Raw genomic sequence first — 24,177 nt, 5'->3', positions numbered from 1 at the left:
TGCATTAACATTTTCCAGTGGTTAAAACCCTCAAGTTTTCTTCTTAATCTTTAATCTTACTGTTTAGTCTACCCTTGGAATAATTAGGCCTAGCTCAAAGAAGACTGTACAAACCTGTGGTGGCCCAAGCAGTCAGCAGATAGAGGAACAAAATCCAAATAGCTTCCATCACTTCAGTCCCCAAAAGCAACTACTATGTGCACCTCATGTCAGGTTTATATAGTCAGTCCATGTGGCACAGCTGCTGCTCCTCAGGTGTAATTAGGTCAGAGGTCAGGGTGAAGCCACTTCTCCTTTACTGGATTTAGATTTTCTGTGACTGTTGATTGTAGCTCTTAGTCCCACATTTTTATGGAACTCTGATACTATGAGCTCACAGAAAAGGAAAAAATATTACAGCATAATTTTACTTTAAAATTGTCATGGATGAAGGGGATTAAGAGGATTTATATTATGTTCCATGCTCAATATGTATTCAAATAAAAATTCTAACACTGCACCTCCTCTTAATTATACAGCAGAAATGCATTGAATTAATTTTCTTCAACTCATTAAAATTCAGACACTTAACCTGTCACTAAAGTACAGATTTCACTTTCTAATACAACTGACAATATTGAACTTTCTTAAGATTTTTTTCAGATGCAGCTTTATTGGAGCATGCCAAGTGAATTTAACAATTTAAGAGAAGATATATGATCATGCATTTGTTGGTGGGGACTGAATGAGGTTCATCTGTGTTTATAATTGTGAAAGAGTTCAATATTTTATGTCATCTATTTGAGAAATTAAACTTGTAGACTCACGACATGCACATTAAATGTTTAATGCACTTGTTTATTCAGATATACAGTATACTACTATATTAGACAGAATCAATACCTTTAGGTTTATCTAGCATATATTTACTTTTTAATACACACTGTAACACTGACAAATGTAAGTGGACATGAAGATGAGTGAGACTGAATATTAGTGCAGGTTTAGCTTTTATCCAAGTCCTTGTTTTAAAATTAAATAAATCTAAAGGATTCGGTAATTTTTACTAGCTTTGTATCTGACATATTCTCATTTTGCCTAAATGGACTGTCATGAGCTGTCAGCCATTATCATCAAAACTGTAAGAAAAAGGCTTGAAAAATGTGAATGTTTGTGTAGAGAAATAGAAATATGTTAGTGTATGGTTTTAATTTTTTTTTTAGATTCATTAAAAAAACTGCTTGCTATTGGTATAGAAAGTGAAAAACATGACTTTTTTTATCATTGTTTTTTTCAACCTACCTGTTTTGTTGAATATATTTTTGAGTACCCAATGTTATTGTCTAAATAACATGTCACATAACCACCAAAATTAACCAGAATATCAAATTTATGATACATGCAAAGGATGAACTGTGATAAAAAATATGAACTTGCAACAAAGAAATTGCAGGAGTAAACATCACAATTTCAGCCCAACTGAAAAAAAAAAAAAAGTTTATTTTTTTATTATAAATATGAACATAATTCCTCATTTACGAGGGGCTGCAGCAGATTTTCTCATTAGTATATTCCATAGGTGTGCTCCTTCCCATCCCTGTATCTGTCCAGGTAACGAAGCGGCTGCTGATGTGGGTATTTCACCTGTGGAGGGTGGTACACTGGAGGCCGAATAAACTCAAACACAGGCTCCTTCATGTCTGCAGGGAGGAACAGAACAAAGTAATTATTACTAGACAGCAAATGGGCAGCATCAACACACCTATCTATGTTGTTTTGATCCTAACATTGACTTCACAACATCTAGGTCAGAGTGAGGAACAATACAAGACCAGACTTGTTCTGCGTTTGAGAGGATTTGCGTGACTCACTGAAGGTGTTGTGGAAGGTATTGGTGACAGATTCATCCCACTGGCTTTGAAAGAAGGCCAGACCCGCAGGCGTCATGTGGTCCTGGTGCTTTCTGTAGAAATCTACTGTCTTAAATGTGCGATCTTCCAGGGAGTGGCTGCACACAGGAGAAAACAGAAATAATATCAGCACACACACACAGCATATGCATCCACAAATCAGTCCATCTGGAGTCCATCAATGGCTATTATTTGATGCAATTTACTAAAAGGTATTGGGTACTGTTATAGTTAGGTGGTTTTTTTTTTGTTTTTTTTGTTTTTTTTTATGTTGTATGGTGTTGAAAATTGTGAGAAAAGTGTTTTTTGTTTTTTTTTTTAACAACAGCCTTGTAAAATGCCATGTGTCAATGACACCTTTCCTTGCCCATTCTACTGCTTCTAACATGTCAACTTTGAGAGATAAATATTCACCTGCTGCCTACTATATCCCACCCACTGTCATGAAATAATCAAAATTATTACTACTTTGTCAATGTTACGACTAGGGCTGCACGATTAATCGATTTAAAATCGAAATCGGATTTTTTAATTAGGACGATTTTTAAAAAAGGGAAATCGTAAAATCGATTTCATCTCTCTCGTGCCTGCGGGCCGCGCGCTTGTGAGCTACCGTAGACTCTTCCTCCTATCAGTGACAGCGGTCTGTCACAGAAGTCCGTGTAATGACCGGACTTTAAATGTGTTAATGAGCCCGCAGTACTTATAGCAATGTAAGCCGTGGCTTCACACACCGATCCCGCAACGGAAATATAACTGCACGTGGATCACTCATCTTACGTTGTCCCGGATCCGTACTGTACTGTCTTCCGAACCGGGTCCGGGTCTCGGGTCATCAGCCTCAGCAGAGGAGCTCAGACAGCCCTGTGCCCACACACATCCACCAGCTCCACAGATAGAATCCCTCCAGCGTGTCCTGGGTCGGTCAGTTCCACGCACGGATCCTCCAGTTTAAATAGAACCGCATGTGAATCACTCATATTCCGTGGTCCACGCACGAACGACTGATGCCTGTCACTGACTTACATTGGTATCACTTCTGTGGGCCCAGATACCCAGAAAAGAAAAGGAAAAAAAAAAAAAAAAAAAAAAAAAAAAAAAAAAAAAAAAATATATATATATATATATATATATATATATATATTTATATACACACACACACAATTAATGTAGTCCTCTGACTTGCTACATTTTTCATTCATAAATGTAAATTCTGTAACACAAAACCAAATATTATTTATTTTTTGAAAGATGTTGAACTTTATTTAAAGCCGTTAGATAAATCTGGAAACAAAAAGGCTATGAAAAACATAAGCATTTGCTCTGATTTGGACATTGTATTGTAGTGTATTCCCCCTGGCAAACTTATGTTATTTTCTTGTTGTAGACATTGTTTGTATACTCTATTTCATTCAATAAACATTTAATTAAGAAAAAATAAACTTCTGTGGATTCATCACGTGATACCATCACATATTTCAGGTCAGAGCAGTGCCTTGCATTGTGGGCTGCTCACGAAAACGACATGCTGACTTCTGTTGTCTTTTGTAGTTTTACCCAAAAATCGAAATCAAAATCGAGTTTTTAGAGGAAAAAATCGGGATTTTTTTTTTTTTTTTGCCAAAATCGTGCAGCCCTAGTTATGACTTATCCATGTATATCCTATATTGTAAATTCCTCACCATGGTGACGATCTAACATCCTCCTGGAAGTTGATAGGTCCTTCCTGCTTGAAGAGGACATAAACATAGCGGTGGAAACCTGTTCCTTTAGCGGGGAAGGGCGGTAGATAGTGGCACAGCTCGTCTCCAGCCTTTACTGCTCCTCCTGGTATGTTCCCTCTACATGGACAAAAGATACAGAACCATCTCAGACTCCCTTGGTCATATAAAAGCAGGTTAGATCTGCAATGATGTTTTCCGATGTAATACTGAAACTGGTTTCTATAAGCTGCGTCTTGTACTTAAAACGGTAATAAAGATCCTCTCCAAGTATGTTTTAAAATACGATACATGTTTTGTTTTTATTTTTCAATCAACACAGTTCTTCTTTACAGTCTTGTTGAAAATAACATGTTCTCCTCCTTGTAATGAAAGTAACACTGGTTGTAATGTGCGTGTCTGTTAAATGAGAGCACAGACAAAACTTTCCACTCCAGCAGATGAGATAAAAAATCAGTGAGAAATTTTTCAACAGCACCTCAAATAGCTATAATAAGCCATCTTTGTCAGCACCAAGATCAAAAAAGTGGCTGATGGTATGGCACTTTCCCTCAGTAACCTAAACCTGAGGCCACTTTCTACAGTTCATTTCTAGCAATACCCTGTCTTAAACAGCAGGTGGTGCTCTTGCAGATCACAAGTAATAATTGAGACATGTCCTTAACCTTTATCAACAAGACTAGGGACAGAGTAAATGTCTATCAAATAGATGAATGAAATTTTACCTGTTGTTTGCATGAAAACATTTTATATACATTTATTTTATATGGAGGCCCATTTCTATCACTATGATGAAAAAAATGTAATTACTTAGCATTTCCAAATAAAGTGAAATACATAGTGACGTAGTATGTCAAAATAATGAGACACTTTCTCAAATTAATGACTCATCCCTTATATACTTTGTCAAAATAATATTCTCATACATTTTTCCTCATTATTTTGAAAAATAAACCAATTATTTTGACTTACAGGGTCTTTTTTTTCCACATCATATGCAAACATTACCTTCCTTACAATTACATATTTTACATTTACAAATGCATTTACTCTTAATTACACCTGATACAGCTGACTTTAAAACCTGATGGACGTATACAATGTTTTGTTTCAGTAACTATAAAATATGTTCAAATATACAGTATGTGTAGATAAAGATGAAAACTCATATGGTTAAAATGGCCACAGTATCCAGTTTAGCTTATCGATCACAGTGATAACAGCATTTGCATTTTTTTGGTAGGCTGGATGCTTTTTCTGGCTTGTCACAGAGAAAGGCTGGTCAATAGAACTTTAATTGTGGATACATGACAGAAGTTATTTATGCATCCGATTCTTATACGTAGACACTATCAGTTACAGTAGATGACTAAACTGTAAATAATTCCAGAGCAGGATGAGCAGGAAGTGGAAACTCTAAAACTGTACCAAGATGGAGCTCGGTCATTGACATTTATCATAACAGAAGCATATTCTGAATGTGTCTCGGTTTGTGTCACTGAGGAAGAAGTAACATGCCCTGAATCACTTGTTTCTCCATATGTGAACTGTAGAGAAGCAAATGTTTGTTATTGCTAATGTAATTTTGTGTGTCATTTAAATATATGGAATTATTTAACAGGACTTTTAACCTTTTGTCCATAATCATAGTTTTTACACGTCTCTCTTAATACTAACAGCTGACATGACTTGAAGCAAAAACTCACACGAGCCAGTGGACATATTCTGCCTCATTGTCCAAAAGATGCTCATCTGAAAGAAAGGCACATTATTTTACGCATCTGCAACAGCTGTTACTATCATGAAGTGCTGCCTCATGTGGATGGTGATTTTACTTCTGGTGGATCCTGACCTGGACATGTGAGCAGAAGAGTCCACAAGGAGCCCTCCTCTGCCTCGAAATGGATCTGAGGTTCAGACGAAGCCTAAAGGGAAGAGTTACAACAGAAAAAAAACAGGATTTAAATAAAATTATACATAATCAGACATTAAAAGTAATTTATATACAAAGGATTCAGATTTTTCTAATGCATACGCGACTAAGATTGATGATGATGATTATTACTATTAATACTACTACCACGACTAATAATAATGATAATAATAATTATTATTATTATTGTTATTTAATAGTAGTAGTAGTAGTGGTCTTTTGTAAAATGCAAAAACAAGTTTCAATTACTGTACATCAAAATGATTTTGATGAGATGAAATTATTCCCCTTTGTGTTGTACAAAAAAATCAGATGCTTATAGGTATGATATTAGCATGGACCACAGGCAGCAAATTTTAGGATATTGTTTATATATATACATATATACATATATATATATATATACATACATATATATATATATATATATATACATATATACATATATATATATATATATATATATATATATATTTATTTCAATGGGTGGATAATTTAATGTTATTTCACAACTGATTTCATTTGATTTCAATTTAAGTAACATGCCAACTGAAAATGGCTGCTTTTAGATTGTATTTTTCTTCAAGACAAATTAATTTTGCAGCCTGTCTAAACAAGATACTTAGTAAATTTGTGAACTGTATATTTATGATTATAAGTGTCTGTTTAATAAAGCAAACAACTAGTTAGTTACAGGACTGTTTTGACATCACAAATGTAATTTTCTTTAATCTTTATTTAATCATCTTTAATATTAGAATTCCTAGAATATGTTGATAAGTTCAATATACAGTACATATGTATGATGACAAAACTGAATTAAAAACTGTCCAGGTTCTCTAACATACTTCAGTAGGTGTCAGCCGATTCCCATGAAAAACTTGACGACTGTTGTCCTGGCTGTAGCTGATGCGGAATGATACTCGAGGTAGGAAGTATGCCATGGGGAAGAGATCTTTGAAGATCCCATAGTGGTCTGCCAGCCTCTTTATATGAAATGGCTGTGTGGTCTTTTCCCACGTTTCCTGCACTTGATTCAGTGGAATCCTGTCTGTGGAAGAAAAAACAGAAAATAGAAGAGTTATTGCATCATAAATCAAAGAACAGCTTATATGCAAGGTTACTTAAGTTACCACATCTGAGGCTAAAAAATGAAGCCAACGCTTAAATCCCAAACCCTGACGTTTTTCAAAATGTCCTCTTGAAGGTCCAAATGCAACTCAGTGTCAAGGTACCAGTTAGTGTTCACCAGGTGTTATAGGCATGTGCCTCAAACACAATGATTAGTGTTCCATTTATCATATTTAGGAGACAAACACAGCAGAATTACTACTGAATAAATCAGTGAAAATAATCTTAGTCAATCATACAATTAAACTGGCATTCATTTTTTAGTAGTACCTTTTTATAAGTGACTAAAGTATTGTCTAAACTCCTGGTTCATTACATCAGTGCATCCTTTCACTTTATGCTCAACTGTGTTGACGTAAATCATTATTTAGGCAGCACAAATGAAGAGCTGACAACCAAAACACAAAGTCTGAAACACGTCATTAAAGCCATGTTATATCAGAGGAATGCATAATGATTTTGTTTGGCAAATGCAGTAGGAACTAATATTATCTTGCTAATAGGTCAATATTAACATGCTAAATTTGTTTTTTTCCCCCTCTAACTAAACTTTGTCTGCTCTTTATTATCACATGGAAAGTAATAAAATGACATCCAACTATATTTTTAGGACTCAGGGACACAGTAAGGCAGCAGATTTGATGCAGACTTATGATTGTAAGTATGCACAGAAACAGTACACAAATAATGATAAATGAGAAATCACCTTTCAGAAAAGTTTACTGGATGTTAATTTTGAGTTTTTAGTTTGGCCCAAGTCTCAAAGAATGACATAAACAAGGCAGAATTGATGAAATAGGCTATACACTGTATCCAGACACCAGGTTAGATAAAAACATTCATTTATTTTTCGAACCACTTTATCCTTAAGAGGGTTGAAAGGATGATGGAACCTATCTCACTTACCAACAAAAGAAGGCAGGTTGTACTTGGGATGCATCGCCAGTTGATCACAGGGATGATATAAACAATCACATACGTTCACTTCAGAGTGACCAATTAAACTATTAAGGGGCATGTCTTTGGACAAGACCAAGATATTTTGGCTTCAAATGTGATGTACTCTCAATGTCCATAGTATATACCTATAGTTGATCACTGTTTAGAAGTCTAATTATTGCATTAATGGATTGGTGGATTATTGGTGGATGCAACTTACAAGTGCGCAGACGACAAGCTCTCTCCAACTCAGCATTCTTCTTGTTGTCCCTCATCACTTGCACCCTCTCTTTCAGCTGTTGGGACCTTCTGGGTTGACAGTACGGCAGCCCGATGTCCACCCGCTCCACACCTACAACGAGACCAAACCTCCTGTCACTGTGAACTCACAAATACTTCAGCTAATACAAAATAAATGGCTATGGTCTAGATTAAAGGTCAGCCTCCAGATGTTTCTTACCATGCTCTGGATCTGCTTTTTCTACGTAGCTTCTATAAGTCTTCCACCAGGCTGGTTTGTTGTTTGCTTCTTGAGCTTCTGTGAAGTAACGATTGTAGCTGCGATACTTATCTAATGATTCCAGGTTTTCAACATCTATGTCCTCATTTGGCATGGGGCCGAGAGGACGCACACGTCGACACATGGGAGCTGTCAAGAGAAAACACCACAACAGATTGATTACAACAGTTTTTGTCAGGTATATACAGTATAACACTGTAGAATTTAAATATTGTATTTAAAAATGAAAGCTACATTTATGAAAAATATGTTGAAATTTTCAGTTCTGCTACTATGATTGGCAGTATCTTTTTCAATGCAGGACCAAATTACCTCTATGTATAACAGAATCTTAGTAATTATACAAATTATTTGATTTTGGTAGCAGCAAAGTGAAAAGTGGTGGAGAAATTAATTTTTTTTAATGCAAAACAATAAACTAAATATTTTTCATTGGTGGAAAAACCCTTCATGGTTCGTTTCATTGCAGGAAAAGTTCATCAACAGCTACTCAAAACAATTAATGTTGTACATGACCCTTTGGATTTGTTTAAAGTTCAGCACAGAAATTAACTATGTTCAGTAAAATGCAAAAGTGATGAGGATGGGAGAAACATTAGGGATAGAAAAAAAGAGGTTAACCCATAAAGACCCAAACATCCACCAGTGATCAAAATCATCTATTGAACTAAAATATTTAATAACTTCTGAACCACGAAACCTATCAATACATTGAAATAATTGTTATAAAGTACAGTTTGTCATCTTTTCATGGTCATCAGATATGACCCATTTGGAGGCTCTGTAGTGAACCTGGAAACACTGCCATCTTCTATAACATTGATTCACCAGTAAAACCCATGGAGTTTGATTGATGACAGTGGATGGAGACATTTGGTTTATGTTAAGTTAGTGATATATTTTGCTGAAAAAGTCATTTTTTTCTTCAGTTTTCTCTGTTTCTGATATAATAACCCTCAACTTGAATCTGATCTTTTATGAACATCTACATGATCAATAAATTAGATATAGGAAAAAACGTTATTTTCACTGAAAAAACACAAAACACAGAGGACACTATCATAATAAATGGTGATACATGACTGAAGAAAGGTTAAATAGAGAGAAAAATGCATTTGGACGCTGCCATAAACGTAGCACTGGGTCTTAATGGGTTAATACTAAATCCAGAACTACAAGAGTAGTGGAATAGAGCTAAAGGATTTTGCAAGATGACAAATTTAATACATGTTGCTACATGAATATTTTTCAAGAAAATCGATTAGATGAATTCGGAAAAGTTTAGAATTTTGTTAGAGTTGGCCTGGAATGACCCATTGCTACTACTACTATTACTACTACTACTATACTACATAAATTCAGTTTCCAGACTGTTTTGAGAGCTGTGCCCCTGTCACAGTCCATCAGAGACCACAATATATTACTACATTATGTTTCTTTTATGAGGGTACTGGCTACACTTGACATGTAACGCAGAGGAACACGTACCGATAACCTTCCCTAATCTAAGGTAACCCCCAGACATAAACACAGAACAACAGTTCGAACCCGTAAACCCCTCAAAGTGGACCAAAACAATGTATCCGATTAGCTATGTACCTGTTGTGACAAATGCTCTAGCATTATTGACCCCTAAATCTGTCCCGCTTCGCCAGACAGTAGTGCAAACCATGCGCAGCGCCATCTTGGACTTTTTTTTTAAGTCTACGGTGGCCTCGAAGACCCAAACTCGTCGACTTTTTTTTTTTTTTTTTTTTTTTTTTTTTAACAGATTACCATTTAAGTCAGACACTGTTGATTTGATGTTTTGGATGCTTTTAACAAACAATTGGAGTATGTAAAATATTTTTGCCATGTGATAGGTCATGTCAATCTGTAGGTATATCGAAACTGATGTTGCAATGACAAACAGAAAATATAGAAGTTACAATTTTCTAAAATAATATCAGATACTTTATATAATTCTTACCATGCACAGCTGCAAATTCTATTCTTGGCTGCTGTGACCCATGTTATTCCCCTCTTTCTTTACTTTATATTTGATTAATTTAAAAGGGTAAGACAACATTACCAAAACATGGCAAAAAATTATAGGGAGACGATGCACAAAATTAAATAAGATCATTCATTCAGAGAAATACATTGAAGGAGGTAGATAAACACATTGTTTCGATTGATTCTTTTTGTTTTCGAAGACTAGATTATTCATGTGTACTATTTGTTTTCATTTAACATTCTAAAGGTTTAGACATGGCATGGCGGGAATAATACAAATTTTCCCGACCGTACGTGAAGGCAGCATTAGTGCGTATGGCGTCATCAGGGAAGCTTCATCATCCTGACGATATTCAGTCACCAACAGTCAGATGCTGTGCACGAATGTAACTTTAATGGTAGGAATTAAATGTTGTTGTCTTTATTGGGTGTTGTCCATGTTGCGAGTGCAACAGGGGATTTATTTACAACTGAACGATACAGCAGATTTATATTTTTATCATCAGTTGTCCATAAGAGTCCTAGCTAACGTGAACTGATATGACTCTAGGCTAACCACAGCTAACGCTAGCTTTTCCTTCCACTTGAATAAGTTATTGTGTGATAGCTAACGTTAGCCTTTTTACCTAGCTTATAACTGTTATATAGCTGACACTGCCTTTGTGTATGTTGTGATAATTTTAAAGAATTCCTTTAAATTGGTAATGTAAATGACAGGCAGAGTAGAGAGCTGTCATCTTGATGGCTACATTTTGAATCCTCTCTTATTTCTCCACAGAAGAAGTGTCAGCTCATTCATCAGAGATGGAGCCTCAGAATCCAAATCTGACCTGTGCTATATGCCTAGAGCGCTTCAGAGTTCCTGTGACCATCCCCTGTGGACACACCTTCTGCCAAAAATGCATCACCATTCACTGGGACACCAAAAGCAAGGCTGATATCGGACCCCAGTGCCCAATATGCAATGAGAAGTTCCCCACCAGGCCCATTCTCAAGCGTAATGTGTCTCTGTCTGTTCTTACTGAGGCTGCGAATAACACAGGCCCCTCTTGCAGAGAGTCACTTATGAGGGGAACTGAAGTAGCCAGAGCTATGCTGCTGTGTGACCGGCATAAAAAACCTCTGGTTTATTTCTGTAAACAGGACAAAATGTCTGTGTGCTGTGAGTGTGGTATTAATGAGTGTGGGAACCATGAGAGGGTGCTCCTGGAGGCAGAAAGAGAAAATCAAGAGGTATAGTATCACTTGTCACCATGTGTGCCCAGTTGAGACTGTAACATTGACTTTACTCCCATATAATGGCTTTATACTCTAGTGTCTCATTATGATTTGCTTTTTCCTCAGCTGCTGCTTGAAAGAAAAGATAAAGAGGTGGGGAAACTCATTGAAGAGACAGAGAAAAGTGTCAATGATTTGGCCGAGAATATCAACCAAGCAAGGGTAAAGTCCAGTCCAGAGCTCTTCCTTATATACCAAAATAAATCAGAAAGATAACCTAACCTTTACTGGAGCACTTCTGGCCCTTTTGTCCTCAGATCCCACCAATTTTTATTCAATAAATGCAGAAGGAAAAAAAAAACAAAGAAACAAAAATTCGCTAAGTGATTATGAGATCAGTTGTTCTGTAAAAGTAGCCTACAAATAGTTTGAAAACATAGTCTCTCTTGTGAACTACTTTATTCACACATTGATATAGTTTTCCCATTTATGTTTCTACATGTATTTATCCTGATGGTGTTTTTACTACCTCCATGATATTAGACTTGCTATTTGATATGACCAGGAGAAAAAAAAAAAGACTGAAGTTTTTCTGCTGCCGATTCTTTGATTTGCTTCATCTTCAGGTGACTCTTCAGCAGACTTCAACATGGGTGAATGCCAAGTTCTCCAGCCTGATGAAGACTCTGGCTGAGAAGCAGGAGGCCTCAGACCTCTTTATCAATGAGCAGAAGGAGGCTGCCATCAATGAGGCTGAGGCACGACTCGCTGAACTGAAGGAACACGCACAGAAACTCAAAGAGAGCCAAGAACAGATAGCAGCACTGCATACTCTCCCTGACACTGAGCTCATCAAGGTCTGTACTGCTGCCCAAGTCAGCATTAATTGACTGATTATAACATAGTGCATCATATTGCATCACAGGACTGAAACATGGTGCTATTTTGTGATCCATAATGCTCGGATGATGCAAAACAATGCATGAATATGCGAGCAGATGAGGCATTATTTGTCATGTATGTCTCTTCTTCTCAGGAATCAATGCTGGTAGAGGTTCCGCATTTCAAGGATATTCCCACAGATGTCACACCAAACCTCCAGGAACGATTGAATGGCGTCACAGATGTGTTATCTAGGGTCTCCAAGCTGGTGCATGAAGACCTGGAGAAAGCTGTGAGTGCAGCTGTGGGTCAGGACAAGCAAGGTAAAACACATGATGGAACCATTTTCCCCTCAATAACCATCACATTATGAAAAATGAGGGGAAATGTGGCATATATTGAATACCATCTGTTTATTATTACAGAATATAGATGTTTTATAAAATTAAAGTGAAATTTTATTTAATTTAGTTGTTATTATATAATAAATAATGATTAATATGAAATACAACTAGATGTTTCTGGATTTTGTTGTTGTCACTCATACTCTGACTTTAATTGTAACTTTCACCCTAAAGTCACATTGGAACAACAAATTGACCGCAACCTTTCATTCCTGGTTCTTTTGTCTGGTTATGGTTGCTCTTCAGGGTCTCCTCAGGATAAGCGGCCCATTCTGGCTGTGGTTCCCAGTCCTGCTGCTCCCTGCCTCCCCGGTGGGAAAGAGGGCCTCAGTGCTTGTGAGTCTTTTATGATATTGTACATTGTCATCAGTTGTGCATATGGGCCACCAAATTGGTACAGACTTAATGTTGCACAAAGAACAAATTGCATAAGTTGAAGTATGCAAATCCTACATGTTTACTGAGATCATTCTGCACCAGTTCAGTAGAACATTTACATTTACATCATGCTTTTTCAGTGTAGAAATTAATTGTACTATACATCCAACTGTTTCTGCTGTGACAACAGATAATGTGAGGTGACATACTCAGGCTAAGGGAGGTCAGTTATATCTGTAGTCAATTATGTTCATGTTGGACCATGAACATACTCATTGTAAGAGAAACAATATGTCCAATTTACTCCATTCTTTCTCTTTGCAGATCGATGCTCTCTGACCTTTGACCCCCGTACAGCCAACGGGCATCTGTTTTTGTCCAATGAGAACCGAAGAGCTGAGCACCTGACCTCAGGGCCCCGCCCTGTTCCTGCCCATGAAGCCCGCTTTGACCACACCTGGCAGGTGCTGTGCTTCCAGGGCTTCACCCACGGTCAGCATTACTGGGAGCTGGAGGTGTCCAAGCCCTGGGCCTACCTTGGGGTAAGACACTTCCTGTGCTGTGGTAAAATACTACTGTCTGGATCATTAAATGTTCAATATGTGACAGTTGTACTGCTCATGTATTTACATGAAGTTTGGATCTGGTTTGTCCAGGGATCCTGTCATTTGTTGATGTTGGGTCCATTTAACTTTATTTAACAGAGACTTTAGCCACTTTTACAAAGAGATTACGGAAAAAAGGTGAGATGGTGATCCCACCTTTTTGCACCATTGACTGATTTCCACAGCCAAGCCAAAGGAGTAACAGAGGTGAGACAGGCTGGACTTTTACACAGCGGACCTGTGTTCCGGAATCAAAGGGAGATGACGCAGCGCAGCATATAGTGTCATGTATAACTTGTGTGTTGGAAATACCCCGAGCATAGCGGCGTTGCAAACCTCTCCAGAGTTCCACAAATGTTAGCATGGATTGAGTCCTCCCCCCAAAGTGACAACAGCTCATGGATCTTGGTGTGTCCCCAATTTGACATCTTTCTGGTCACATTGATCTGTTTGTTTATTGTACACACCCTGCACTCATTTTTAAATCCCCCCATTTACTTTGCAAGAAGTAGTCAACTTCTTATCCTTCATACTTTTTTGCCAATTTTCATCAAAGTCTTTAGATATAACTTGCTGAAGTTGCCAGCAGTCCTGATTAAATGTTTTGTCATGGTTTGTTTCCTATGGGTTTCTCATTTGTACAGTCCCCTTCCCTCCTGTTGGAATTGTGATGCATAAATCTCACAAAAATCATCTCACCTCCTCCCAGGTAACCTATGAGACAATCCCCAGGAAGGAGAAAGGCAAGAGGTGCATGGTGGGAATGAACGAACTGTCATGGAGCCTGCAGCTGGATGAACGGCAGCTTAGTGCCTGGCACAACGGCCGGCGGGAGACGCTGACGGGGCCGTCCCAACACAGCCGAATTGGGATGCTGTTGGACTATGAGGCGGGGACGCTCACCTACTACGGAGACGGCCAGACCAGGCTTCATGCCTTTCACTGTGCCTTCACCCAAGAGCTGTTCCCCGCCTGCTGGATAGGAGAGGGGGTGAGCATCACCCTCTGCTCCACATGAAGTCATTCACAAACAGCAGTGAAGAACAAATTGAGCTGGAAAAGGAACCGCCATCAAACTTAGGCACTAGGTCACTCAACACTGAGAAAACCCCTTACCCATATAGGAAATATAGTTTTTTTTTTTTCTTTTTATAATGACTGATGGCCTTCCTACATACTTTTAATCAGAAAAGTTGACTGTGATGAGCTTTTTAAAAGCTCTTGGATTTTACCTACTATTTGATCCAAGGATAACAAACTATTATAAATTCAAGCATAACACTACTTAAATCTGATGTGGTTTTACCTAACATTTCTCAATACTTAATGTGAGATTTGTCCCAGGTCAGTGTGAAGACAGCCAGTCTGCTCAGAGTTTTAGGCTATTGTATATTCACTACATACAGCCAAGATTTTATGTTCTACACGGCAAGTAGGACATGGTGATCTTACCTGTAACTGACATACAAGGTTAGTTAAGCATTCATTTTTGTGTCCAGACTCATCTAGTGATGAAAGTGCTGAGTTACGTATTAGAACACATTTATTCACTGTGTTGCAAGGCTACAACTAAACCCAGTAATTCCTGCATTATCATCTTAAATTAATTCTAAACATTGGCACAAAGTGCGGCACACGTGCATTTCAGTTGGTCCTCGAAACCAACTCCAGCTTAAGCTGTACACAAAGTAGGGCTGAACAATATGCAATGGTACTTAATCATGTGATTTTGACAAGGAGCGACTGGATTTAGTGCTCAAAATATCATAATCCACTTCATGTGCAAAAAACCACCAAAAATTACCAAGTTTAGGTATCAACGCGCTATCAGTGCATGAATTCAGAAAAACATTAAGCTGCTGTTAAAAGCCACTAATACTGTTCTGAATTCAGGAGCATCACCAGGCCCAGTGTAATGGGAAATAGGTTTTAAATCACATTCATAATGATCGTACAAAGTCTTAAATTAAACTTGTCAGTACCCACAGAAACCCAAATACTGCATTTAACCATGCTGCATTTTGGATGATACTTCAATTAGTAGTTCAGCCCTAAGGTAGACCAGATTCCTCCTGTGCCTGATTGTGGTTGGCTCTGCGTTTCCTCCTGGGATCAGAGAATCATGAGTGACCAGTAAAAGTGCAACAATTAATGGAGATTTATCCAGGCCAAACACATAAACAAGTACCAGCAGCTAAACATAAAGATAAAGGGACATGTTTTACTGCATTTGTTAAGTGTGTGTGTAAAGGCCCAGGAGACCCTGTAGGGTGCTCATTAATCCTCTCCATTTTGGGAAACTTGTAATTTTAAAATCTCTCTTTTACATTAAGAGATGGAAGAGAAACTACTGAGAATACAGAAGTGAGTATCCTGGGAGTTTAACATGAATGCACAACCTGGAACAGCCCCAAACCGGAACGTGTGGTTGAACCTGCTGTACTGTATAGATGTTTTTAGCCTTTTTTTTTTTTTTAAATCATAAGCACTTGGAAAACACGCTGACCTTGGACTGTTGAGGTTCTAAAGGCTCAGGACATAAAGCATCAATCTTTGCAAAACTGCTGTGGATTTGCACAAGAAACATCCAAATGGACTACTGAGAGGGAAGCACATTTCCAGACTGTGATATTAAAACCCCTCCTGCTGCTGGAATATGTTATTATTCTAATGCACAGTGCTTTGTTCAGAACCAACCCATCCACATGTGCTATAGCAGTGTCGAAATAAAAACACACTTCTGTTCCACATCAATCAGGAGCTGTTTAATAAAATGTAATCCAATGCAAACATGCATTAGTCGAGATCATGCTTTGTTTTCTTATTTGAGTAATTTTACATAAATTTCTCAATAAATTAGTTTGAAATAAATAACTGAGCTTTATTATTTTACATACAGCCATAACAGAGCAAACAGGAGCCCGATGCATAGCATTCTCAAAGTGCAGAGAATCAGCCACGGATGTGCCACAGATACAGAATATAGATTAGTGACCAATACAGGAAGAAAGACTCAGATACTGAGGTGCTCAGATCCGCTTTGAAGACTGACCTCAAACTTGAGAGTAAAGATCACAAATACACCAAGTAGAAACGGTGACACAATCCTCCAGTGAGCTGTTCTTGTTAGAGTTATGTTTAGAGGAATGGAAAGGTGAATCCAGAGTCTGACCATGTGTTTTCTCAAATGTTGAGCAGCATGACAAAACAGGATGTGACATCACTGGGTGACTGCTCTGCTCCTGCATGTTATAAAGATAATCCCTGCAGCCCAGCCCTCCACCCCTCACTCTGCTGCTCTTAATCCAGGATCAGGGATTCACTTCTGGGGCTTTTAATCTTTGTGGTCATCTCAAAAACAAGTCAAAGCAGACCAGGCCACCCTACAAGCTGCTCTCTTTTACAAAAGCTACCGTTTCCTCTAGGTTAGTGTTCTCGAGAAAATATCTCCATCTCAAAAGTCTATATATGAAAAGCCTGTATACACAAATAATAGAAAAATAAAAGACTGCATTTAGACTGCTTCTAGATAGGTCAGCAAACAAATTCACATTGTTAGATTCTAGTTTAAGTCATAGAAAATTATAAGTTACCTTTGCAGCATAGCTAAACCTGGACTTTGGGCTGGCAGGCCGACAAATGCTGAAATAGCTGATTAGTTCCCAAGGTTTTATCATCTACACTGGGAAAAGCCACATTTTTAACCACTTTGGCTTGACAATCTTCATTGTGTCACTCTTAAAGACTGTTACCAATAGTTTCCATCAAGTAAAGGTGCTTTTTTAAAGGAAGTCTGAATACATTACATGGATCATTTAAAGGAATGTAAAGATTTGCACCAGAATGGAAATACAGAAGGATGAGAAAGGTTAGCGCAACAGTGGAGTTAGAAATAGGTTAGGGAAGATGGAAAGATGGCATAATGTTGGAAAAAAAAAAAAAAAGCTTTGGTTGTCCTGATGTCCAGTTCATGGAATGAGAGAGGGGCTGATGGACAGTGGACACAGGTGAAGAAAAGGAAGGAATGAGGAAGCAGGTCTACTGGTTCTTCTTGTCTTCTGGTGGAGAGTAGGGAGGAGGCTTGTCCTAGAGAGAAAGAAAAAAGAAGTGTTGGAAAAAGACAGATCTCACAGTGCACAAAAATCCATTCAGAGCACGGTAAAGGCTCTGCAGCTCCACAGTATGCCAAAATCCAGCCAGGCAGAAAACAAAACAAGCAGCTGCTATCAACCTGTAAGCTGTTCATACTAACACCAGTTTTATTTTACTGCTGCTGATGTAACAAATCTTCCCTGTGATGAAGTCGATGGTGATCATGTCTTACAAAATGGATGTAAGTGACTACTTTCATTAAAGAGCTTTTACAAATTAAAAAGAGTAATGTTTTAAATTAGCAATACAAGAACACAACATATTGTATTAAACAGAAGCATAAACAACCAATATGTTGGAAGCAAGGAGAACTGAGCAAAATTCAACTAGTTTGTGGAAATGAAAGCTCATTTATTAGGCTGAAACAAGGTTAATATGAGACATATTCTGCAGCTGTACTCTTTAGAGAAGGTCACACATGTGTTGATAGATAATGTATTCTAAATAGCTATATATGTTTAATCATTTTAAAGTGACAGTTTTAATTACATTCAGTAATATTCAAGATAATATCAGTCTGAATTTTTTAAATACAAAAACTGTTCACTATGATTAAAAATTAAAAACCTAATCACTTTTTTCTCAACACTTTGTGATGAAGGAATCCAAAAAAGAATAGAATAGTTTATTTTGAGGGACAAGAGTAAAACTTGAGAACCAGTATGTTGTGGGCCATGATAGACATGATAATAAAGCAATAAGTCTCAGTGTTCAATCAGGTTTTCTTAAAGACGGCGTGAGTTATGGACCTGCTGAGGTTCTGAAGTTTCTGGATCAGTCAAGGGGTTTAGTCTTGCACTGTTGTATGCCAAAACTGGAGCTGTGACAGTCAAACTAAATCAAGCAGTTTTTCAACATATGCAAAAAATAAATAACTTTATATATTAATTCATCATGGCAGATTTTAGATCCAGGACACTTCTTTTGTAAAGCACATTGAGCTTGACAAATCAAATTAAATGGCCTCTACTCCTCAAAAACACTGTGCAACTATCCTGCCAGATCATTTCCAGTTCTAGAGCCAAGTTTCGTGTTTCTAGTCCATTCTGGCTCACAGCAATTTGAGACGCAGCATATAAGACGTCATCTTATGATGAATATTAAACCACTACATACTCAGTAGGGCTCTAATCCTCTAATCAGCTACTTTAAGAAACATGGGAAATTAAGGGATAAAGCTGAATAGATTAGTAGAGAAACAGAAATAAAAAGTATAATATGTGAATAGTGATGGAGGCTATCTTACCTCTGGCAGGTACACATGTGTTGGAGGCAGCGTAGCACAGCTGGCACTCGCTGCTGCCTCAGCAGCTTTGGCCTCCGCTGGGGAAGAGACACATTAATTAAACATACTACGAATCCCAGGATATGTGAGATGACTGGAGCTAATTGAGCCTGAGGTACAATGTAATGAGGAGGGAAAAAATGGAAAGTGGGACAAATGCAAAGCTGAGAGTGATGAGGCAGCAGTGGAGTGAGATGAAAATTACAGAAATTGTGTTTCCATCTAGTTATAGCACACACTTTAGCTGAAATTTCATTTTACTGCTATTATTTAGTCCATTTTATATATTTTCACTCATTAAATATTTCAAAGTCCTGCTTTTCAGAATTTGCCATTCGTTAAAGCCTTTCTCTGACATTTTTCTTTCTGCAGCTCCTCATTGTCGAGTGTAAATAAAGATAGACACCATTGTTGCCCTCAGCATGTAAATCCAAAACATCAATTTCACTCGGTGGTTGGCTGTAGTAAAGGTCATAAAACTCACCGTCTCCACAGTGTCCATGTTTGAAATTCAGCCAAACTAAAACCCTCCACTCTCAACAAATTTTCCCCAAAGTTCATTTTGGTCTTTTAGGGTAAATTTCATCCAGACCTATTTGTGTTGAAATCCTGTTTCCAATTAGTTTGTTTTAATATGTTATTTGATGTTTGAAAACCAGGAGTTTAACAGCTGTAATGACCATTCATACTTCATAATAAAAAATTAAAAAAAAAAAAAATCAGACTATGCACAGTCTGGCTCCATATTCTATTACCTATAAGCGACATGGCAGCTTCTGTGACAACATGACTTTTTACACAGTAAGACAAACTGTTAGAATATCCATCATTATATACAGTCCATGATATTCATACATGGTGGTGTTTTGATGCCATTTTCAATTTAATGATTTAGTTCAACTAACTGTGCAGCCTGACCAGCCCTCATATTTGTACAGCACCATTTTCCACTGAATGTATACATTTACCTTTTATCAATTCATCAAACTTAACAAAAATAAAAGCATTTTTGTGGCTTTAGAGGTGTGTTTCAGCATTTCCACTCAGGTTTTACACACAAACAGAAAATATGCATATAAACAACTGGACAGAAACATACTTGAAACGCATTTTTTGACAAATATTAAGTCTTTTGTGGTTATACTAGTAATAAACGAATGCTAATTACAAGAATTTGGAAGAAAAAAATGGGCCTCTGAAAAGACTAGTATATGAATCAAATAGGAAATGGCTGGTGCTAGATGACCACCACCTATGACAATTTTAAGTCAGTTATTAAGGCAGGATAACTTTATGCAATTATAACAGATTATCACAGCAATACCATGCTATCATTAACTATCATTCATATAATTTGTTATAGCGTCATACTAATGAAAGCTAAAAACGTATAATGATAATACCCAGACCAACAAATTCAGGTAGTGCAGCATGATAACTTGCAAGTTCCTCAACATTTCAAGACATTTATACAAACTGTAAAGAGGACAATGGGATGGAACCGTAAAAAGACAGAATACAGTTATATTAACTGAGTGAAAAATGTACCTCTACAAATTTCTAAAACATGAGTATTGTTTTGGACTTCACTATTTCTCGCTAATGTTTGCATTTTATTCAGGCTGAACAGTCTGAAGCTACAGATAAGTGGGAACAACATTTCTGCTGCAAAGACTGACCTGCTGCTGAGGAGGGGAGGTCAGGGTCATGTGGTGGCTGCTGGCCCAGAGGAGCGGAGTAAGGTGGAGGAGGCATGTAGGCTGCAGAGGCATCGAATGCAGGTGGGTTGGGGTAAAATCCACCTGGATGAGCGGGGCACATGTCAGATTTCATTACACTTTTCTCAAATTGTAAAGTTAAGGTGAGGAGAAGAGCAGGTGTAGTTTTTCTTGAAGCTACCTGGTGGAGGAGGGTTGGGGTACGAGTATCCAGGTGGAGGTCCAGCAGGGTACATCCCATTGGCAGGGGGAGGAGGGTAAGCATAGGCTCCGTTAGCCATGTAGGGGCATCCACCAAACCCGGGAGTCACTGGCTGACCTCTGGATGCTACAAGAAACAGAGAATTCGGAGAGGGGAAATGAGGAAAATTAAAGAGAATCAACAGAAAATTATATCATGTGGACTGCAATAAAGTTTAATTTAACATGAATGTTATCTGTAGGTAAAACTAAACTAAAAACTTATCTCTGTTTTATAGGTTCAAGATTATTAATTTGAATCAAAATGAAACTTAATTCAATCAATATAGAGATGCCCTAATTAAACAGTATTAATAAATACAATAATTAGCAAATAACAATAATACGATATAATTGCTTTGCATTCCTTAATAAATCAGACTGCTTCCTGGATAGCTAAAACATTATTTAACCTTTTACAAAGGGCTCAGCTTAGTGGCTCTACCAAAAAGTAAAGAATCAAAGAGGTGAAACTGGTGCTGCTTTTTTTTTTTAACTTTTACAACAGCTTTCAGGCATAACTGTGCTTTTACACATTAATGTTGCCATGTAACAAACAATTAGCCTTCACTTTTTATACAGGTGCTTTGACAATAACAAAGAGTACAGAGAAAGACACTGGATGAAACAGCAGTGCTTCTTGAAAACAAAATGAAACAATATATTAGCTTTCCATTTTTGTCAAAATATGCTCTTTGGCTCTACATGAGAACAAACATGAGGATTTCAGCAGAAATACAACCACAAATAAATCAGTATAATATGTTTATCAGGAATGTCAATAGCCAGATTATTGTTATCTTAATGATGGAATTAGCAAATGTCGACAATCAGTTTTGGGCACAAAACTGACTTAACACCACACAAATTTCACACAAAAACATAAACACACAAATCCTCTATAATGTATCTTTAATAGTGGTTTAAATTTTTGGTGCATCATAATTAAATTTGATCTGGGTTTAGACAAATACTAAACCATGAGAAAGACATAAAGAAAGGTCTTCATTTCATATTTTGGATTTTAAGTTCCTTTCAGAGTTTACTGCAACATAATTTAAAGTTGAACAATGAGTGAGGTATAAAATGTTAATTATTGCAGCACAGCCTTAATTAAGTGTGGCCACCTAAATCTTAACAGTTTTAATTCCATAGACACTATCAAATATATGTTATGAAAAATGTAAGACTGCTTTGAGTAAAAAGAATTTGAGGTGCTAAAACAGACACAAGAAAGCTGAAACAAACAAGTTTACATTAAACCTTACCCTGAGCTGCAACTTGCAGCATGTACTGGCCAAACTCAATGGCTCCTCCAGCAGAAAATACCATCTTGAAAGTAGCACTGCCTTCCCAGCCGCCTGGATGATAGACAGCACACAGAGAAGTTCACTGTTTGTTTTGCAACAAACTCAATAAAACTTTTCCATATTTCACACACTGACACAGCCTGGCCTCAGAGACACACACCTACCTCCAGGCTCTGCAGTGACAGTACCCTTGATGTAATTGGCCCCAAGCACAGGTTGTTTGACCTCACAGCCCTTCATCAGATAAAAGGGCATCATAAACGATTGCAATGCATCACGTCCTTTGGCCAAAAATATCACCTGGGGGGAAAAAAAGAAAAAGCAGACTTCACATCACACATTATTTGCTCTCAGGTTTCTCTTACTACCTTACAAAACCTAAAGAGAAACCCGGAGTAGCTCTTCTGCTTCTTGTTGTATACTTGCTGTCAGCAGAGACAGAATTAACGTCAGCATGAAGATGGGGTTAAATAATGAACACGATGTCTGGCTCTTGTCTCTCACCCTGTACGGTGTTAGGTAGATGCTGCCTTTCTTGCTCTTTTTGAAGGCTTCAGGCAGACTGTCTGTATCACAGAAAACCAGCTCCACGTTATCGTAGTTCATCAGCACACTGGTGACAGGAGAACACACAAGAACACAGATTATGAAAATTCTCAAGATTGTATATCTCTAATCTCTAAAACTGGTCTTGAGGAAGAACTGAATCACTACTCAATTCTTATTTACAGTGTAGATTTTATTTTAAATGAATATATTATTAAGATAGGGTTTGTAAGTAGGTTTCAAAACCTTGACCTGGTAACTTAAAGATGACTTCATAATGTTCTTGTGCAACTGTCATGTTACTAAACACACTCATCACTTACTTTCAGTAAATGCTACTACAGTAAATGGATTAGGCTTATGGGACAGCTAGAGACAGTCCTTACAGGTTTGGGGTTAGCTGCAGTTAATGGGTTTATCATCCCACTATGCATGTTCTAGAAGAATCTGCTACTGCAAACAATAAACCTGATCCATGCTCAGAAATAATTGGTGAATATGTTTCCCTCCCTCTTTATAAACTTGCAAACAAAATGCAATGTTTAAATCCAGCATTATGTAATCTGACGAAAAGCTACTGTTGACTGCAGTGGTGATATAACAGGTCGAAGGCCATGTTTTGGGCTACGAGTTCGACACCCGGTTCCGTACGGACACAACGCAAATTTAGGTGTTTTTTCCTGTCACAAAGCATTTAAACAAAACTTTATTTTACTCCGTCATACGCTAGTAACGAACTGTTCATTTCTGCTTATATGTGATATAACCACACAGCAATTTACTGATTTAGTAGGTCAAATATGAGGGCTGAACGGAACAGGTTTTAATAGAATGTGTGTTGCAGCTAGTCGAAGAATGGCATTAAAGTCGATTCAGTTATGCTAAGTTATAACTTTCAGGCTTTACTTTTACGTGTGTCAAATGAGCGAATGTGACCTGTGTGTAAGCTAACATTGTAAATAAGCCAACACTGTCATTGCTTATGTTATAATTCTTATTCCTACTTGACGTTCTCAATAAAGGAAATATCTTTATACATAGCTGAGGGTTTATTGAGCTAGCTAGTGGCTGCACCTGCTAACGGTACCTTTCACTGTTGTTGATGATGACTCCGCCGGACTCCGAGTGGTTCTGGTTCAGAGTCATGTCGACGGTACGCCACAGTCTCCGAAACCAAACACAATAAAGGTTGTCTTATGAAGCTCCTCTGTCAGGTAAAATATCCCCAGGCCTATGTGCAGCCCGCTCGGCCTGTGCGCAGATAACGGTTGTTGTGGCGTTAATGCTGCGGGCTGTTTGCACCTGCCCTTC

At 37.6% G+C, this 24,177-nt stretch overlaps 3 protein-coding genes across 4 annotated transcripts; 1 reads left to right on the top strand and 2 right to left on the bottom strand.

The window, feature by feature from the left end:
* Window positions 1–1,445: 1,445 nt before the first annotated feature.
* On the bottom strand, window positions 1,446–9,830 carry mrpl38 (mitochondrial ribosomal protein L38). Its single transcript, XM_030121415.1, has 9 exons — window positions 9,733–9,830; window positions 8,074–8,262; window positions 7,834–7,965; window positions 6,392–6,594; window positions 5,463–5,535; window positions 5,317–5,362; window positions 3,572–3,730; window positions 1,851–1,987; window positions 1,446–1,679 (listed from the first exon to the last, which is right to left on the bottom strand). Exons 1-9 carry the CDS (start codon window positions 9,815–9,817, stop codon window positions 1,543–1,545), a joined length of 1,161 nt encoding a protein of 386 aa, XP_029977275.1. The 5' UTR covers window positions 9,818–9,830; the 3' UTR covers window positions 1,446–1,542.
* A 597-nt stretch (window positions 9,831–10,427) lies between these two features.
* trim65 (tripartite motif containing 65) lies at window positions 10,428–17,542 on the top strand. Of its 2 annotated transcripts, none has more exons than XM_030121406.1 (8): window positions 10,428–10,526; window positions 10,907–11,361; window positions 11,473–11,568; window positions 11,973–12,203; window positions 12,383–12,551; window positions 12,879–12,968; window positions 13,335–13,552; window positions 14,325–17,542. In XM_030121406.1, the coding sequence occupies exons 2-8, from the start codon at window positions 10,933–10,935 to the stop codon at window positions 14,631–14,633; spliced, it is 1,542 nt and encodes a 513-aa protein (XP_029977266.1). In that variant the 5' UTR covers window positions 10,428–10,526; window positions 10,907–10,932; the 3' UTR covers window positions 14,634–17,542. The 2 variants fall into 2 exon arrangements, with proteins under 2 accessions (XP_029977266.1, XP_029977267.1); XM_030121407.1 differs by having other exon boundaries at window positions 10,452–10,526; window positions 10,910–11,361.
* wbp2 (WW domain binding protein 2) lies at window positions 17,391–24,177 on the bottom strand. The gene is made up of 8 exons (XM_030121421.1): window positions 23,954–24,177; window positions 22,825–22,933; window positions 22,485–22,620; window positions 22,279–22,371; window positions 20,952–21,098; window positions 20,732–20,854; window positions 19,014–19,090; window positions 17,391–17,701 (listed from the first exon to the last, which is right to left on the bottom strand). The coding sequence occupies exons 1-8, from the start codon at window positions 24,010–24,012 to the stop codon at window positions 17,654–17,656; spliced, it is 792 nt and encodes a 263-aa protein (XP_029977281.1). The 5' UTR covers window positions 24,013–24,177; the 3' UTR covers window positions 17,391–17,653.

Source organism: Sphaeramia orbicularis, chromosome 19 (assembly GCF_902148855.1).
Source record: "Sphaeramia orbicularis chromosome 19, fSphaOr1.1, whole genome shotgun sequence".
NCBI lineage: Eukaryota > Metazoa > Chordata > Actinopteri > Kurtiformes > Apogonidae > Sphaeramia > Sphaeramia orbicularis.
This window is presented reverse-complemented; position numbering and strand designations above follow the sequence as displayed.